The sequence below is a fragment of the Varanus komodoensis genome, unplaced genomic scaffold (assembly GCF_004798865.1).
Source record: "Varanus komodoensis strain SLA01 unplaced genomic scaffold, ASM479886v1 scaffold7_1, whole genome shotgun sequence".
NCBI lineage: Eukaryota > Metazoa > Chordata > Lepidosauria > Squamata > Varanidae > Varanus > Varanus komodoensis.
This window is the reverse complement of record NW_025336479.1, coordinates 6,496,625-6,516,829: the sequence shown is the minus strand read 5'-3', so window position 1 is coordinate 6,516,829 and position 20,205 is coordinate 6,496,625. Positions and strand designations below refer to the sequence as shown.

General features: G+C 39.4%; 2 protein-coding genes across 7 annotated transcripts in view; one reads left to right on the top strand and one right to left on the bottom strand.

Annotated features, from left to right (window-relative positions):
• Positions 1–20,205, bottom strand: part of TBCD (tubulin folding cofactor D) — a 165,535-nt gene that overhangs the window by 52,786 nt on the left and 92,544 nt on the right. For all 4 annotated transcript variants that reach the window (XR_006416959.1, XM_044453694.1, XM_044453693.1 and 1 more), the window contains 2 exons: positions 17,533–17,562; positions 1,614–1,699 (listed from right to left, as the gene is read on the bottom strand). Coding sequence is in view for 3 of the 4 variants with exons in the window: in XM_044453694.1 (XP_044309629.1) it covers positions 1,614–1,699; positions 17,533–17,562 (116 nt within the window). In the remaining variant the exon portion in view is untranslated. The remainder of the gene's footprint in view (positions 1–1,613; positions 1,700–17,532; positions 17,563–20,205) is intronic.
• Positions 1,657–20,205, top strand: part of ZNF750 (zinc finger protein 750) — a 58,332-nt gene continuing 39,783 nt past the window's right edge. For all 3 annotated transcript variants that reach the window (XM_044453699.1, XM_044453698.1, XM_044453697.1), the window contains exon 1: positions 1,657–1,712. The gene's annotated coding sequence lies outside the window, so the exon portion shown is untranslated. The remainder of the gene's footprint in view (positions 1,713–20,205) is intronic.

The following is a 20,205-nucleotide window of genomic DNA, read 5'->3' as shown; positions in this document are numbered from 1 at the left end:
CACACCGATCACTGCCTTCGCATCACAGTAAGCATGAAGCCTGGCAGTGTTGACCCTGAAACTATTTGGTGTTCTTTGCATAACTTTGATGGGCACAGAAACATGACAGTCCTTTATCTGTTTTTAGTTCCAGGATTTTGTAAAATGCAGCTCTTTTATACAGAACACTATGAAGGGGGAGGAGGAGACCACCCAAAGGAAACGAAATACAAGCCTTTCCCCAGTGCCCCAAAACTAAAACTTCAAGCTGAAAGTACTAACTAATACTGCTATTGACAGAATAAACCAAGTAATTCTATTTTTTAAGCAGCATGATGTGAAGAAAAAATAAAAATTGTGATATTCTAAGGCTAGAAGATATCTGAAGATTGTGCAGTCCAGTATTCTGAAACTTCCAAACGGTTTTCCTGTAAGTAAGCCTATCTCATCTATATTAGGCAGCTAGGCTGCCTCTGGGACAAGAATTTGCATGTTTAGACATATACATTGAAGCAGGACAGGTGATGTTTTATTATGTAAAAGGACAGACTATCTAAAACCACCAATCATTATGAACCACGGGGTGGGGGGGAGTAGTTCTCAACAATCAAAACTGTGATTATCAGCCTTTCTAAAGAAAAGGAATTTCTGTACTTTAGCAGAGATCAAACATCGACCACTTCTGGTATCTCAAAAGTAAATGAGAAAGAAGTGCCTCCCTCACCGATCATGCTTCCTTCTTTTTGTTTAGCTATAGAAAAGGGAGTTGGGAAACTGGCTGTGTGTAGGAGGAAGGTGTAAGTAAAGGAGAGCAAAGAGTAAAGAGTGGGTGGAGTATCACAGAGGAGCACAATCTGAGCAGCTTAAGGATTAAAGAGGCAATAAAAATGATAATTTAGAAACTGAGTGACAAAAGCAGACAAGTATGTTCATATCATACACATATAAAATCTTTCTGTTTACTTGTTTCTTTTAAGCCTGGAAATTGCCAAGAATATCCCAGAATCTTCAAGATTCACCATTATCTGACATGTCGTAAGTGGATCCATGTTGCTGTAAACTGCAGTGCACAGTTTGGCTTGATATATAGATTACGGAGACTGATGTTGTAGAATTCTGGACTATACCACTTTAGACTGCATATGTGGTTGATATTTTTGAATGCTTTCCTATGTTAAAAGCAAACTTCCATGCATATAATAAATTAGCACACCCAGAAGAGGGCTATGTCAATTGTCTCTGTATTTGTGATATTATGATTTACTGTACATAGCAAACCTGTTTTTTTTATTAGGCGTGGACTCTCCCAACACTATGAGTGATACTGTGCAGCATTCTAACACTTCTTTCTGTAAAACAGGTGGATCTGTTATTATATTTAGTCTCTGTCTTGAATCAGGGCCCTGATTATGATAGGCTACAAACTGAATGAAACATTTCTAGTGACAATTCCTTTCAAAAAATTAAAAGAAATCAGAATTCATGGTTTCTCTTTGGCAAAGGACACTGCAGAAACTGTTCACATTTTTCAACTATGCAGAATTCTTCTAATATTATTTTTTTAATCAAATTATCCACTTTTCTTAAAATTCAGATAAAAAACCCTCTTTGCCTAAAATTTAGAAGCCTCTTACCTTATATTGAGAAAACAATTTGCTCTGTTGCCAACAGCAAAATAATCAGCTGCAGTCAAAATATCGATTCCATGTGGGAAAGTACCCTATCAAAATCAGGTAAGAAAATTAAATGACAATCAAGTATTATATAAATGAGTAGAAAAATTGTTATCACTAGAATGGCATTTTAGAGCTCCTCTGAAAAAAATAAAGTATTGAGGTATAAAAGAAAGGATTAAAATGAATTGCTTTATTCTTGGATAAAAGATGCCCTGTTAACAGGATTATGGGCATTCAGTGGAAAATTACAGGGTGGAAGATACTCAAGAGAGTTTCAACCATGTAAGCATGCAGGGTGCTGCCAGGATTCCTTGCAGGATAGCAATACCTTATTCCTCCTCTGTACAATGCCCCTTCAAATAACAGCTCTGAGACCCATCATGTAACCTCAGAGTGGCAGATGAAAGAACCACGCTAGTTTTGATGGCAGATGGCAGACATATCGAATCCCAGCTTTAACCTTGGAGTACTTCTATAGCTGGGACTCCAACTTATCCTACGGTTATCTACACGGTGTCCAGCAGTCCTGGAATTGCATCCTTAGTAGCCAAATGAAACAGACTATAATAACATTCTCTCTCACACACAACAGGTTCCCAAGGGATCTCTCACAGGCCAGCATCACAAAAAAAGAAATGGAATCTAAAGAAGGAAAGGTACAGAATTGATGTGACTAGGCAGATAGGACTTGGCTCAGTTATCAGCAGTTACTTTCATATCTAGGAGAAAGGCTGAAATCTGAAGGGCTGCACATAGCACACACTTTGGCTTTTCAATTTTCACGGAAGGCCTTTACTGGCACAATGTGAGGAAGCCATTGTTGAAGACTGGCATTGCCTTCTTATATATGTCCTTTAGGCACACATACTGATATGGAAATGGTAGCTGTGTTATGAATGAACACATGCAAAGCATACAGACTGGAAATAGACTAAGTACCCATCATTTACTTTGCTCTTAAAACTAAAACAAAATAAATGGTCAAAAAACAGGTTATTTATTTTCAGTATATGTTAGTTTTGCATGTGTTCATTCAGATGTCCATTCTTTTCCATTTTTATATGCAATTTTAGAAAAAGCTCTATATGAACATTTGGGGTTTCACTATAGTTTTTCACAAAATACATATTTTAACACATTTTCTCTTACATAAATGTAAGAATAAATACATGTTCTTTTGCACACTTTGATTCTGAAATGGGGAATTTGGAGACTTACAAGAAGTGCATTTTAGTTCATATATTATTCTGGGAAGTCTGGATCAGGTCAATTTGCTTAAAAGTGAAGACCAAACAAAATCCTCCAGCATTTCTGAGACTTGACAAAGTAAAAACACTGCCACTCATCCCAAATACCAAAGTTACCAGGCAAGTCTAACTTCCACCAATGCATTACTCTCCCTTCTGTCACATGTATATGACCCATTCACGCAAATGAAGAAAATACATTAGTGTACTTGAAGACAGTGCACCAGTGCAAGTGACACTCTGCTGCCATTCCTAATGTGTGTAAACAGTTGGGAAACCCAATATGGTACAAGTGGAAGTGCACCGTGTTTGCGTGCACAAAGAAATACTGTACAATTTTCACCACCAGAAGCATTATAGACTTGCTTCTTTCATTCTCTGCACCCTTTCCCACTAACAGTTCCTGGTCTCTAGACGTTCAGCAAATTTATATATTCAGAATCATAATTTGATATTCCAGTATCTCAGGTTTTCCACTTTCTAATTCAGTGTTGAGAAGACTGTATCACTTATCAATTGGCTATTGAGAGCTTAGGTTCTTGGAGAACCTAAGAAGAGCCATGCTGAATCAGATCTAGGGTTTATGTTGTCCAGCATTTTGTTCACACAGTGGTTAATGAGGAAGGATGCCATGACTCTCATATCCAATTCACAAGTACTAATTCATACTGTACCCAACACTATCTTCTGGGACAGCCTTTAATAATTTACCCACAGACTGACTTTTGTTTTATTTTCCCTATAAACGTATCTGTTTTGAAAAAGCCTCGATCTTGTCTTCTTCGCTTTCTCCCGACTTCATTATCAGGGTGTTCAAAAACCTAGACTAATGTTCCTAAAGTATCATTGTTATGTTCTGCCTTTCAGTAAATATGCTAGTTTCAGGACCAACTGTACCAGACTGATAGGAGCTTCTTCTCTGGCAGAATGGAGCAAGAGATGCAGAGGAGAGACATTCTTATAGCACTAGAGCTAAATCACCACCACCAGTTATTCTTTTTCCTGATCTTATCCCCTGAACAAGGAAAATCAAGTTTGCATCAAGTGGGGCAGGGTTTCTTTATATCAAAGGATCAAACAGGAAGAATTTCAGCAATACAATCAAACCCATCCTCATTACAGTCATCTGGATGATTTCTCTTCTCTGGATTATACATCTGGTTTTCAACTCTCAATTGCATACAGTTCATAGTCTGGAAATTCAAGGTGTCACTCCTAATTGTTGATATATAGGTCAGATAGCTAACATTCTAATCAGCTGACCCTGTTTTGCTTCATTATCACATTGTGGAATAAGCCTTTCCTTCAAAAGTAGACAACTCACCACCTCAAGCCATAGTGCTACCAAAATGGAAACTTAGTCACCAAAATGTCACAACATCGGAATAACTGCTGTCCTATGAAACAATAGGTTCTAGATTTCATCATAATTTCTGTAAACATGCTGTTTAGCCCTCATTCAATTGTAATAGCATAATTTTATTTATTTATTTATTTATTTTTATTTTTCAATTTATATCCTGCCTTTTTCCTACAAAGGCCTCAAAGCAGCTTACATCATTCTCCTCCTCCATCTTATCCCCACAACAACCCTGTGAGGTAGGTTGTGCTGAGAGTTTGTGACTGGCCCAAAGTCACCCAGTTGGCTCCATGGCTGAGCGGGAACTAGAACCCAGATCATCTGAGTCCCAGTCCCATGCTCTCATACACCAAACTGGCTCTCAAAACTTATAATTTTCAATATAAGTTTTTAATAATATAATTAAAATGCCTACAGTAAAATGCCTACAGTAGAGACTTCTCATGTGGAACAAAATACGTACACAGTAAGAGTATTCCTCAGAACAGCATTAGTATTAATAAAAATCATAAAATAAATAAATAAATTATGCAATGAATGACCCTGTAAAAAACAGCTGGAATGGGTAATCTGCTCAGGACTATGATTAGCCAAGAAAATCTTTAAAGGCCTCGGAATTAAGGGCTGTCTTAACCTAGTGCCAAAAAGTTGACAGTTTTAGCACCAAGCAGGCAACAGTAGGGAGGCTGTTCCATAGATGGGGAACCACCATAAAGAAAGCCTTCTCCCTTGTTGCCAACCTCCAAGCCTCGCTCAGAGTTGGCACTCTGAGGGAGGCCCCGGAGGGGTTAAGCGCAGTATCCATGCAGAAGAAAACTGAATATAAGAGATCCATACAGGAGAAGTTTTATTGCACTCCCTGAGCACGGAGGAATATTTTGCTATTCATTTGTACTTGGTATAAGACTCTAGAGTTCAATTAAAGGTATATGATCTAAGCAGAATTTTTAAAGTTGCTCATGTCTGGACCACATTCTTGTTCTAACAACATCTATAAAGGATTGTACAATAAAAGTAGGACAGAGCCAAAAGCAGGGAGGGGCCTTTTCAAGAAACACCTTGCTGACTGCAAAAGAGGATACTTCAGTCATCTATCATCAGAAAGAGGGGGTAAAAATGTCTCCTTTGAAGTGGTTGCAACAGCCACTTTAAATGAGGCCATCTGCAGCACTACATATAATCCTTTCCTTCCCTTGGCAAGGTGGGGAGGAGAACCATGCTCTGCCCAGCACTATTGGTTGCCTCATTTAAAGTAGTTGTCATGGACACATTAAATAAGCAATCCACAGCAGTATGCGCAATGGAAACACTCCCATTTGGAAGTACTTCTGGCCAAGCAAAGATAATCTGCAATGTTATAGCAAAGTTGATTTGAAGGCAAGTGCTGTCCTTTGGGAGAAAATCTCAGGCCCTCTGAAATATCACCTTTAAGTAAGACCTCCCCCTCCCTGCAAAATCAATTCATTCATACATGCAACAATAATCAAGAAACAAAAGGAAACACCCAAGTATATTTTCTACTGGCCACACTCAGTGATAACATTATTCCTTCCAGGAAAATCAACATTTAATTTCCCTTGCAGTCAGCAAAAGTTGTCATGCCACATTATAAGAACATATTTAAAAATGGATCAGACATACCTATTATTAACCATTGTTTCCTTAGGCTGCACAGGATAGCTTAGTATTCCTCCCAGAGGAAGAAAGTTGGTTTACTAGTATAGAGTCTTTTTAATGTCAACATTTGCATTACACAAGCCAAGTCTTTTCTTGCATCATAACAATCCAACACAGATCTTTTGCACTGATTTTATAATATATGAAATATGTTCTTCTTTAAACTCAATGCCAGGGCACTCCAGCCTACTTCATTTATTTTTTTATATTTCCATTTCTATGCCACCAATTGCTTTTAAAAAGTCCCTAGGTGGCTTACAAAATCATAAAAATACATTTTTAAATATAAAACAATTTAAAATTGTAAAAGCCTGAATTTTTAAAAAATCAAATACAATCATAAAATTGTAACATTAAATGCGTGGAAGGAAGTCAGGATCAATTAAAATAGATATTAAAAAGGTACATTTTCACCTGGTGCCAAAATGAAAACAATGACAGTGCCAGGTAAATTTCCCTTGGGAGTTTATTTCAGAGGTGGGGAGCAGCCACTGAGAATTCCCTTTTCCTATTTGCCACCCCCTCACCTCTTTGAGGGGTGGCTCCTGTAGAAGGTCCTCCTATTCTGATCTGAGGTGTCAGGCAGGTTCATATGGGTGAAGGTGGTCCCTTAGGTAACCAGGCCCTAAGCCATTTGGGGCATTATGTCAAAACAAGCACCTTTAATAGGGCTTGGGCGACAATTGGTAACCAGTGCAGCTTTTTGAGTCCTAGGTGGGACATCTCAGCCAAGAAATTAAAAGACGCTTGCTCCTTGGGAGGAAAGCTATGGCAAATCTAAACAGCATACTAAAAAGTAGATACATCACCCTACCAACAAAAGTGTGTATAGTCAAAGTTAGGGTTTTTCCAGTTGCAATGTATGGCTGTGAAAGTTGGACCATAAGGAAGGCTGACTGCCAAAGTACTGAGGCCTTTGAATTGTGGTGCTGGAGGAGACTCCTGCAAGTCTCTTGGACTGCAAGGCGATCATACCAGTCAGTCTTAGAGGAAATCAACCCTGACTGCTCTTTAGAAGGCCAGATACTGAAGATGAAACTCAAACATTTTGGCCATGAGAAGGAACAACTCACTGGAAAAGACCCTGATGCTGGGAATGATTGACAGCAAAAGAAGAAGGAGATGGCAGAGGATGAGGTAACTAGATGGAGTCACTGGGGCAGTGGGTGTGAGCTTGGGTGGACTCTGAGGCATGGTGGAGTACAGGAGAGCCTGAAGGAATGTTGTCCATGGGGTCATGATGGGTCAGGCACAATTTCGCAACTAACAACAACAAAGGTGGGACATCAGCCACCAAACTGGCTGCCCGATTTTGTACCAGCTGTAATGGTTGGACCATCTTCAAGGGCAGCCCCATTTCAACTGGCAAATTCCAATAACCTTCAATATCCAGCTATCTCCCTAGCATTGTTATTATTTTTATATAACTTTTATCCCACCTTTCCAATTAAAGTATGGCCATGATGCTAACAATGTTCAAAGAACAATAAAAACCACCAACTGTAAACCTTAAATAATAAACAATTATGGTGAAATTCTATGAGGAATTAGATAGAAACAAGTTCTACAACTGCCTGTATTCCATAGCCACATGAGAGAGGGAACCTTCTACAACTGAGTGTGGCTGCAGGGAAGGCCCTGTTATGCAACTCAAGTAACTTAGCATCTATCAACATCAGGGTGCAGAAAGGCTTCTCTATCAAATTTCAAGTTGCAGGGCAGATTATATGACAGGCATCCCTAAAAGGACCATGAACAGAAGCCATTTAGAACTTCAAATGTAATAACCAAGCCTTTGAATTTTGCTCCTGAAATTATATTGGTAAGCAGAACAGATGTTCTAAAACAGGTGTAATGTGTATTGTTGTGCTGCTCCATTTTGAACTATTTGAAGATTCTGAAGACTCTTCAAGACATTCTTTCTTAAAACATATTAAGGTGCTTCAGTTTTGATATAATCAAGGAGTAAGTCCCTGTATCTAGATCCAACATCCTGAGAAATGTGTGCAACTGGTATAGCAGCCTAAATTAGGCACAGCCATGATTTCCTCCCCACACCTGCCCTTCACCAGCAACTAATTCAAATCTTTATGTGTTCTACAAATGGAAGACCCTTCCTTCCACAGAAGGGATTTGGATCCAGCAGAAGTTTCTACTGTCGAAGCAGGGAGGGAATTTTTACTGATTCCCTATTCCCTATGCAGTCCCTTGTGTCACCCCTAGGGTTCTAGAGTGTGCACCAAACCCCCAGGGCAGAGTTTTGTGGGTGTAAGGGGCTACTAGAATAAAAGTTGAAAAAATCCCTCTCCCTCCCTCTTTTACAGGAAGGATTGACCTATGAAACTCAATGCACATGGTAGGCATGTCATGAGTGAAGCCACCTGGAGCTGGGAGTCAGACTAGATGGCCCAGGAGACCCCTTCTGACTCACTCAGTTTCTATGTTTCTATGAATAGAAGTCTGCTGAGGGAGCATAACATTAGTCAGGATCCAAGACTTAATTGAAAGTAAGACTTTTAACTTGGAAGTAAGTTTCACCAAACTAAACAGGGTTTATTTCTCTGCAAACATACACAGAATAGTGCTGTAATCCTGAAAACTGAATTATGGGGTAGGACTGGGGCCAGAGAATAAAAGTGTCCTTAAAGACATTCAGAGTGTTCTTCTCACAACACTGAAACCTGTTTGTTTCCTGATATGATATAGGGGGTTGTTTTTGGGGGGAGGTTGCTTGTTTTTGAGAAATGTCTTGACCTCCAATATGTACTGCCCTCCAATATGTACTAACAAAGCAATCAACTACATAACAATTTAATGGAATATTTAAATGTCAATCCTGAATTTAAATTCATGCTGCTTTACCTTGTATGTGGTCAAAAACAGAAACCTAATGAGTTATTCTCCCCTCTTCCTTCTCAACCTAAACATCAAAAGCAAGTGCTTTGACATGCAAAACAAAGATTGAATACAGTCCCATGAATCCTTACCTAGATGTATATCCCCATTAAATATAGTAGGACTATTCCCAGTAAAGGACTCACTGGAGAAAAGCCTAATGCTGGGAACAACTGAAGGCAAAATAGAAGGGGATGGCAGAGAATGAGGTGGCTAGATGGAAGTCACTGAAGCAGTCGGAGTGAGCTTCAGGATGATCCAGTTCATGATCATTTGAAAGTAAGTCCTATTAAACACAGTAGAACTCCTATGATTGGGTTATAGAATATGCATTCAAAATAGTTACTCCTGATAGTCTTGCTTTTCCATGTGATTCTGGCTTTAGGGATATACAGAAACATATTTTAAAAACACATCATATTTAATCCATCCTTATGAGAGCTCCACCAATCCCCTTCCAGAAACAATGTTTCTGCTCACTTCTGGCTGCACTGGAAGCGCTAAATCACCACTGCACAAACAGTGTGGCAGTTTGGGCAACAGAACTCGCACAGCTAAAGGGAATCTATGCTAACAAGTACGCCACTGGATTCTTTCTGTAAACTTGCAAAAACTGTTCAATTAGTTAAAAGACATTACATTGTGTCTCCAATAAATTTCAGTAAAAGCAGTTAAGGGAAAGTTTGGGAACCAAGATCACCAGCCAGCATGAAACAGCTGTTTATTCATACCACTTTTAGATGACAAGATGGGTAGTTTTGTCATTACTAAATTCTCTGGAGTGACAACACACCAAGCAATCTGAACATCCTACACCTTTGCCACACTTCTGTTTGCCAGTCTATAACCTCTCTCCTATGATTCAGAAGTTTTCTTCACAAACCCTTTTCATTTACAAGGCTTCCTTTGAAGAAGCATGTCATCATTTTTCTTTGTTGATAATTCATAATTAAAGATTCTCCATGGGTACAAAGTCCAATAATGAATATTAAGTATCAGTGTTTGAGCAAGAAAAGAGACCAGGCGCAGGATTCTATCAACTGGGGTATGGGGTGCAGGCTGCTACAATATACCTTGTAAAAGGCTAAGGATGGGACTCCACCTGTTCAACTGTAACCATATAAAAGGAAAGACCTGCCAGCATTAAGGAAATGGGGTAAAGCACTCTGTTGAAAAAGAGAATTTATCAGAACGTATAATGATAAAATGAAGCGCTAAATGAAATTGCACACTTACACTTAATCAGTGTAACATCCTAACTAGCACTAGCATGTTCAGCAGGTGAACCAGACTATTTTGCCTCCTCAGTAAGAAACAGTCAATGGAGGGTGTGGTAAAAGCCACCCCAGGGTGCAGAGACAATAAAGGGAGTGGTTTGAGTTTCAGGCCCAGTGAGAGTCAGGCTTGATTTTAGTGCAATACTTGGAAAAACCCTAAGGCAGTAAAGGAATGACTGCATCAGGTATGAACAAATGTAAGTAGATAATAAATCAAAATCCAAGAGATAATGCCCAAAAAGTAGTTCAATCTGAAGACATCTAGGACAATGAATAATACACTTTGCTCCACCCCAGTTTGTGTTCTCTGAAGATTTTTACTGTCACATCACTTTTGTATGCTTTATCTCTTTCTCATGAACCAACAAATACGGAACAGATTGCTACCACAGTGCTATGGCTAGATTCACATGTCACGATAAACAACCTTGCATGACTTCCGTGATCCATGCTTTCATTTCTTCAACCTACTGGTCAGACAATTAGGCTCATGGTGCTTAATTTTCTTCCCTTCCACCATCTCCTTCCCTCTCAGTCCTCCAGGCAGTATCTCAGAAGACACTACAGGGAGGAATGAGGTTTCTTTTTTCGACAGCTGTGATCATGAGCCAAGTTTGGCTTACAGTGGCTGTCAAGCAGTTTCGGCTGTGCAGGAAGGTTCATGCCCTGAAACACAACAAAAAAGACACGGGAGCTGATCAAGTACCTTTGCCTCCAGCTTCACTGCTGCTGCAAGGGAACTTCTGATCCACTGTCAGGCAAAAGGGGAAAAAATCAGCTGGGAGCTCTGAGAAGCTCCTCATGCTTGCAAGTGGGAGGGGGGAGAATCAGCTGGTTGGTGGTGCCTGGCTGAGAGCAGCACTGCTTCACTGATTCCCCTGCTTTCCCATTTCTCATTTAACATGCTGGACTGGCCCTTTCAAGTTTCTTTTTAATAGTCCCATTATTTTATAAAAGAATTATCTTATAAAGTCAAACATGGCTGTGTTAGATCTCTTGGACAATTTCCCCCTTCAATATATATTAAATCATACTTCATACTGAATTAGGCATTGCCTTGGAAATGGCAGGAAGCTCTTTGGTGATGCATGTTAGCCACATACTGGAAGCTTCCTGTCATGAGGCACAGTTCTCTTCCCAAGTAAGCACACTACTCCTGAGGTTTTTTTCCTCAAGGCTTTACTGTGACATGTCTCTGAGTTCAACCAGAGAGAAGTGTTGGGCCCTCTCTAACACCCCTCATACCCTCACTTCTTTATACCCCTTTTGCCTGTGCATCACAGCAGGTGGGGCGCTGTGAGACTTAGCCTCCTGCATTCTTCTTGTTTCTCAGTTAACTGAATTTCCCCCCTCTGCTGTATTCTAGCAACCGGCATCTCCTCTTCAGGGAGAGGGACCTCTATGTCAGACAGACTGCTCGATTCCTGCTGTGTAACCTGCCTAGCTCCCAACTCCCCTTCTGGTCCTGTTATTGGGAGACCAGGGCACTCATCAGCCCCAGCCGTCAACTCCACCTCCTGTTGTGCTATCTCCCTGTTCCTACAAGCCAGTTGGCTGTCACCCCCATTGGCCTGAACTAACAACACCTCTCTTTGCTCCCCAGACATTTGTTCGTTTAAAAGATTTGCATGCCGCCTAATTGTGCCGCAGCACCTCTGGGCAGCGCACAGTCACAACATAAAATGCAATAAAAGCAAGGGGCGGCATAGAAATGTTATAATAATAATAACATATTAAAATACAGTATCAATAAAATACAGACAACATTACAAAACAAAGGTCAAGTAGCATTAACTATTCTTTTTTAAAGGAAGGCTTTTTGCCTAGTGCCAAAAAAAGATTAAGAAAGGCATCAAGCGAATCTCCTTGGGGAGAGCTTTCCAGATATGGGGAGCAGCTGCAGAAAAGGCCCTCATCCTAGCAGCCACCCTTCTCACCTCCCTAAGGGATGGCTCACACAGGACGGCCACATGCATAGATCTCAAAGGCCGGGTAGGCACATACGGGTGCAGGTGCTCCTTAAGATAACCAGGGCATAAGCCATTTAGGGCTTTATATGTCAACACAAGCACCTTGAATTGGGCCCTGGCCATACTTGGTAACCAATGAAGTTCTTTCAGTATCGGTTTTCTGTGGGTCACGCTAGGGGCTCTCGTCACCAAATGAGCAGCCCTATTCTGTACCGATTGTAATTGCTGGACCGCCTTCAAGGACAGCCCCACTTAGAGCGCATTGCAGTAATCTATTTTGGGTGTCACCAGTGCATGGGTTAACTGTTTTGACGCTGTGTCTGTCCAGGTAGGGATGAAGCTGGTATATCCTCAGTAGAACAAGATTGTAGGAGGCCTCAGATCACTCGCAATAGCTCAACTGGGTGGCACCATGAGGAACCAATAAGGGAGGCAAATTATCCACAATCTGCCTGCCTTATTGCCACTAAGTAGGCTCAATAATGAGCACTTAAATGTGTTCGACTGGACTCATCATGGAACTTCCTCTACCTGCTAGCTTCTAGCCATTTCCCTACCTGCTTCATTGCCTCAGCATATCATTATACCAAGGTTCTGAATGGGCTTGACAGGTAGGGAGAGGGCGCTTTGATACAATCAGGTCAATAGCCCAAGCCATTTCCCTATTCCATAAGGCAGCTTGGGCATCAACAGGAGCACCAATTATATCAGCCAAAGCCCTCTGGAAGCCATCAGGATCCATCAGTTTCCCAGGGCAGATCATTCTAAATGATCTCCCACCCTTGCAAAGGGGGAAAGGAGGTGATAGCTTAACCAGGAAGTGGTCCAACCATGACAAAGGGATAGATGTTAGTCCCTCCTCACTGGAAACCCTGTCCCATTGAAAAGATCAGGTCCAGAGTGTGACCTTTCTCATGTGTTGGGCTGATGACATGCTGAGACAGATCTGTGGTTGTCATGGTGGCCATGAGGTCCTCAGCTGCCCCAGATAAATGGGCAGACTCGACATGGAAGATGAAATTGTTCTCACAACTAGGTCTGAGATCACCTCTGTCAGCTGAGGCAGGAGATCAAAAGCACAGTAGCAGAATTCCTAATCTGTCTCAAGAGCCCAACACACACTACAAACACTCAAGACCCTCTCCTGTAGGGACAGGAAGTCTGGTAAGTGAGATTGTATTTTTACATTCCCTTACCTTGATCTAATACTGGAGCTTGCTGAGATTCTACAACAATTTTGTCTTCATGGTCTGAGCTTGAATTCCCATCAAAGCTATAGATTGCTTCTGTGCATTCTGACCCCTTGCCCTGGTGCCCACTCACAACACATCTCACCTGTATTTCTGTAGATGGGTTGTACTCCTTCCTTGGAATAGCATGCCTCCTTTCTCTTGAACAATTAGATAAACCATGTTTAGTCTCCAAATTTAAGGTACTGATCTCTCCCTAATCTTGCATGTCCTCTTGATCCAGGGAGAAAAATAACGAACACTCAGATCTACTGATTGAGCATCTAAGTAAACGATGCTCTCCTGTTTTCTCAGACAGAGATGTTAACTGTGAGAGTTATGGCTAAGTTATCTGTGATGTTAAGCATGTACTGATAGAATTGGAACTGAGATCTGGTGAGCAGAGGGGTGTTATAGCCAGTCTTCTCCTCCACTTTCCAAGGAGATCAGTTTAAAAAAAGGCTAACTAAAAGTCTATTATATTAAAGCTGACCAGCTAGGCTAGTTTGATACAAAAGAACAGTTTTGCAGAAGTCAATAACAAAGGAAACAAATAAAGTTTGAATACTGGCCATTAGGCTTAATCATATGAAGCTGATTCCAAACTGTGTATCTCTCCTCCCTTCCAAACCTTTGTTTGCATCTTCAAGTTGGATCATGCTGTTTATTGGCCAACTGCATGGAGTGTTGCATACTTTTAAATTCCACCCACTTAACCTGACATTGTATGATTAGACTAATGATGTTGAGTCTGCCCTTGTCTAAAATTTCCAGCAGTATTTGAAACTGCCTGATTCTCAGTAACTGCCTAGCTAATCTCTAGGGTTGCTGGCTTTCTGCAAGTCAGCTCAGAATCCCAGCCCCTTCTCCTCTCCTTCTAAATCAAATTTTGAGGCAACAACCTATAAAATGTATACATCCTAACCTTCTAAAATTCCACATGGAACTTAGCAGATACTTGATTGGGGGACAAGATTAAGTCTGACTTAATTCTCCTATAATGTGGTCATACAGTCCATTTTAAGAATATGGTTTATAAAATAATTCTTTGTTCTAATATAATGTGTCATCAACTCACCACCACCATAATGTATTATGGATAGCTGTTCCGTAACACTAACCCTCTGCCTCCTGAGCATCTATTCCTCTGTAAAATGTTTATTTAACTTTAGAATGTTATTCTTTCAGTGTATAAGTACTAAAATGCTTAGTTGCTTTAATTAAAAATAAACCAAAATGCATCCTCAATTATGGTTCCAGATTAATAGTGAAGCCCAATAGCCTCTTTCAGGATGAAACTACATATGATATTAGACAGAATGTAAGATTACATGTTTCTAAGCTGCTGGGCCACCCAGTCAAGCTTGAGATTATGATGGGGGGGATAGTGGAGGGCATTTAATTCTTTCCCACTCTTGCTGTGGTCACTTTAATGGGAACTTCTCTCCCAATAAAATTTTCAAAGTTTGGGGAGTGGGGTTATTTTCATTGGGACTGCAACAGAAGAAGGGAAGGGATAAATACTTCTGTAGTAGGGACTGAGAATTTTTTCCTAATATTACCTCTCAAAATCACCACTATATTTTAATTTCCTTTTGAAGCTTTGAAAATATGTGCTACAATTGTCATTAGCTTGAGGAAAGATTATTCAAACTACCTTAAAAATTTCCATTTGTCTCTAAAGGTTAGCTAGCAAGATTAAACTAATTAGGACAAGATGTATGTTGCAGGTTTCATCAATACAATCACTCAAATACGAAGAGTGTTCTAGCCATCTATATGGTAGCCTGGGAGTTTTAGACTCAAGGGTTCCAAGACCAGTTATACTCTTACAAAAATGCTTAACTCAGTAAGATTTCACAAGATTTTCAACAAGAGCCATTGAATGCAATTTTTTAAAAAAAAAATACTCATGTAGTATGGCCAAATACAATTTGCAACATGTGGAAATCAAGGCAGCAGTATGTAATTACAGGCATAATTTCCATGTTGAGCATGGACAAAATATAAATTTCTTCCCCAAAACCAAGGCACTTCTCTACCACAGAACCAATTAAAGGCTACTCAAATTTGCAAGTTATCTGGTCAACTTCAACCGACTAACTTTTCCATAATGTAAATGCCACTAAGATCACAAGTGCTAAAATGAAAAACCAGATAATAGATAATGGATTATAGAGGACTATGGAGCCATTTCAGGGACTAAATTTCTCTTCTCATTATGTAAACATTTTACAAGTAAAGCAAATTACAATAATGAAACTGAAATAACACTGGAAGCTACGTGTAAGTAAAAGAAAAAATCAATTAAAATGAGCATTAACCTATAGAAACAAAAGGGAAAGGTTAAAACAAGCATGCAAACTACAGAAAGCCATTCAGGCTTTTTTTTAAAGGAAGGAGTAGCAGGGATATCTGAAGAAAGAGCTCCACATTAAGAAGGTTACCACAACTGTAGCCTGATGCATGAATTCCTTCCCGCATGAGGCAACCAGCTGTAAAAATCACCAAGATATAGTTAAAATTGCCTCCTCAGCTACTCAAGTCAATATATTTTCAGAGACTAGGGGGTGGTATTGTATAGGACCAAAGTATACTGTTCATTTTTTCCTTTCACTTTTCCATCTAACAGGTTCTAAATATTTCTGGGGTACTTCAAACCATACCCAGAAAGAGTTGAAGTTGGCTCCTAACATGATGAGCAATACTTAAGGAACAGAACTGTCTACATCTGCTGGAAATGCATGTGGCATGCACACAAACACCCCATGCCAAGAGAAATTTTTAAAGTCTTCATCTTATTAAAAAATATAGTACAGGATTAATGTATAGCTACTATTTTCATGACAATGGCCATTTGGCTGGGGTGAGGAAAAGATTGGTCTACAATGCATCTGGTAACAAATAGTATTAACTCCCCTTATTCAAAGGAGGACTTAAAGGTGTTGCCAAAATGTTTTAGTAGGTAAGGATGTGTAAATAGTCACACTTGTACACACACGAAGTAGCTTATTACTCTTACAGCCGTGATAAGCTCCTCAATGTAAAGCTCTTCTTCCAGATCTGTATCCCTTTTACTACTCCTTCCTTAAAAATGTGGACACTTACTAGATGCATACATAGTCATAATTATGTAGTTTTACAAAAGAAGAAAATAAAATGCCAGCCTACCAAGTTCTGCACAGAAATACCACACATTTTTACTAATACTTTCTTATTAAAACTCCATTTTAGCTTAAACAGAACTGTTTCAGCCTTTTGAATAAATTAAGATCAACTAAGAACATTTTTTTCTTTCATTTGTAAAATTCTGTTGACAAGTATAGTCCATTGAGGCTGCCTGTAATCCTCCAAATTCACAGGCAGCCACAACAGGAGGCAAAAGTCACCACTGCACTTTATCACAAATAAAACACACTTAGATAGCGGGGTACAGCAGTTTAAGTGTTCAGCTTCAGAGGATGAGACCAGGCTGAGGCACTGTGTGTCTGTTCTGCTTTGTATCCCCAAAAGACTGTCCTCAGCGTCACTCTTGTGACCTCAGACCACAACCAGCTCCTCACTGATTCTTTCCACACTGGCTGTGAGAAGAAATAGAAGGTACTCAAAGTAGGGAGTCACGGCAGTGATTTCAGAGCAAGCTTCTGAGGTCAGAGTTGGGACTCCAAATTATCCTATGGCCATCAAGACTCTTTTTAGCAGTAGGATTGTGCCCTGACTTATACGAGCATTAATGACAGTTATTAGGAATTAAGAATAAGTATTTCTTACATAAACTACCAAGTTGTGGCTTCCCCGTTTTCGTTATATTCACATACTTATCAAATTACCATTGCTGAATCAAAATAAGTTCCACAATGGCAGTAAGGGTATCATATGGCTCCAAGATAATTACTGTCTATGACAGTCTAGAAGAATTCACTAACAACTTTAGAAATGTGTTGATTTGTAACACTAACATACCAGACTGTACTATCTGGTATGTTGTTTTTTAAGAAGCTGAAGGTTCTTTCCAGAAAATATGCAAGCAATATAATCATGCATTTAATAGGTACACAAGAAGCATTACCATGATCATTCTGAAATCATTTATACAAATTCACCAAACATTTGTAAAAATACAAAATGCCTACACTTAATTTTATGCTACAGTAGGATTTACAAGAAATTAAATGAAAAGCCTTGTGTGCTTTTTGTTTTTGTTTTTTTGAAGTCACCATACCTGTCTACCAACATTCTCCTGGAAGGCAGCCTAAGAACAGAAAGAACAAACATACAAAAATGAGTCAGGTCTGCTTGCAGATAAACACCAGATCATGAATCCAAAACAAAAATGCAGCAATATAAATGACCATGGCTTTGTTTTAAAAGGTAAAGTAAGCTTGGTTGGCTGAACATGCCCTCAAGAAGTTGTTGCCACTGCTTCTCTATGTGCTAATGCTCTTTTAAATCTCAGTGCTATATGCCAACAGTTAAAAGTATGTGCATTTCTTAAAAATAGGCACACCCGCAACAGTGACCTTTATTGCTGACACAGGGCTTTCTGTTAGAAAAACAGTCCCTTAAAATTGAGTGGTTTTCCAACTTGCTTCCAGGAAGCCTGTGCACAGTAAATTCTACATTTTTAGATTTCAAAAGTAGTTGTCTTCCTTATATGAACTAAATTAAGCATTTGGGTCCCCATGGGCTCTGTTAGTGCTACAGATTTGATGAGGCAAATAGTCAACAATACCATTAATTATTACAAAGATCTCTGGTTCATTTACATCAATTAAAACTATTAAAATATAACATGATTCAATATTATATACAAATTAGAAATCACAGAATGAAACAAGAAAAAAACAAAATAAACTCTAGCAACAGTGGAAAGATGTAAAATACAGTAACACATTTTAAACAAAATAAGCAGAAAGACTAAAGTTCCTTGGAAAATGAGGTCTTCTCCTAGAGCCCAAAAGAGCTCATTCCATAACTAGGACAGCACAGCAGAAAAGACCTTCTTCTTAGTAGTCACCCAGATCGTTTAATTTGGTGATGATTCCCAGGGAAGGTCCACTGAAGACAATCTTAGGGTCTGGGCAAGTACAATTGGGAGGAGATTAAATAAAAAGAGAGCAAAGCTGTATCATTACATCTTTATGGTGAAAAAGCCATCAAAGGAAGATCAATCATTCCAAAATGATGTCTTGTTCACATGATAGATAGAGCCTACAAATGCCATTGCTTCAGCAAGCATCCTTTATACAGTGTGGATACTGCCTTCAAACCAAGCAGAATTTCTATGCCAATTTTATCCTCAAGAGGATGGAAGGAGGGGAAGGGAAAACAAGTAACTTTTCCTTCAAATACATTCTATTAGTGCTGATATTACCAAATCCCACCTCTGACATCATCACAATCAAACTGGGCAAGCTGTGATTACCTCAGATTAGGGACTGCACTGCCAAACAAGTCTATTATGCAATCTTTATACTAGGTACTGTGTCTGCGTACTAGGTACTGCGTGCACAGTGTTTTAAGATACCACCTACACACAATTTGAGCTGATCTCAATATATTGATTGAACATGTTTGCAGTTCTCACTTTGATTAAGGAGTGAACCTCAGAGTACTTGTGATATTTTACTTCTAAGACAACCAGAGAACAATTTATGAGGCTGACAGACATGTTACTTTTAACATGGTGTGCATTTCTTACAGAAGATTGATTGGAAGACAGGAGCACCCTCAGAAACAAACTGAACAGATAGCTTCTTACATTCCTCCTGGGTGCTTACAGTAACAGAATTGGCCAAAAGTGTGTGCTTCTATGTAATGAGAATGTCCACAATGCTAGATAAGATGTTGGTAAACATGGAAACAGTCTATTCTTGTGGCAAATATTCTTTTGGAAGATACAGTTAAATAGGTCAAATTTTATGGGTTCATTTACTCATAAGCAGTCCTTTTGAATTGGGGCCTTAAATGGGGTATGGCAGGGTCCAGGAAAGTGGTTACTCAAGTATTAGCCAATTTCTGTATGTCTATGTGGATTTATTTATTTATTTTTTGATTTATATCCTGCCTTTTTCCTACAAAGGGCTCAAGGCAGCTTACATCTCCTCCTCCATCTTATCCCCACAACAACAACCCTGTGATGTAGGTTGGGCTGAGAGTCTGTGACTGGCCCAAAGTCAGCCAGTTGGCTCCATGGCTGAGCGGTGACTAGAACCCAGATCGTCTGAATCCCAGTCTCATGTTCTTACCCACTACACCACACCAGCTCTCATATATCTACACAGTTTCCATCTGTGACATGCAAGGGGTAGCCAAAAGTGAAATATGTTTGAGCTATACACTGTTCCAGTAATGGCCACACTAAAGTATCTCCCTCTCAGTTAACTATTCCATTTGCCTAACAAAATAGCTATGAATAAGGAACTCTGCACATAATTTACACTAAGCAGAATAAATTGCCTTCAGGTACACCTCATCAGAAGAGAGGAGATGCAAAAACAGCAACTAAGGAGATTTCCAAATCTTTATAAAGGTAACACAATTCCACAGAAATCAAAAGAGAAAATGAGCACATATCTTGGGGCATTTCAGAGCATTTTTGATTTCATAATACAGTATGCCCATCATTTCAAACTAACAAGCCTTAAATTATATAAATTATACTCGTCAATTTGTTCAACTCTGAAAACAACAATTTGAGGAAAAATGAATTCAGCAGGCATATAAAACTAATATGTAGATTAAATTTTTAATAAAACTTTGACTGTTGGAAAGGTGAGGGAGGGAACTGGTTACTAAATTAATCTTTATTTTTGGTGATTAGTCTTGTGAAATCTGTCTTAACTTGAACTGCTGGTACATATCCAGAACGCTAGTGGCTACTTATTTCTGCCTA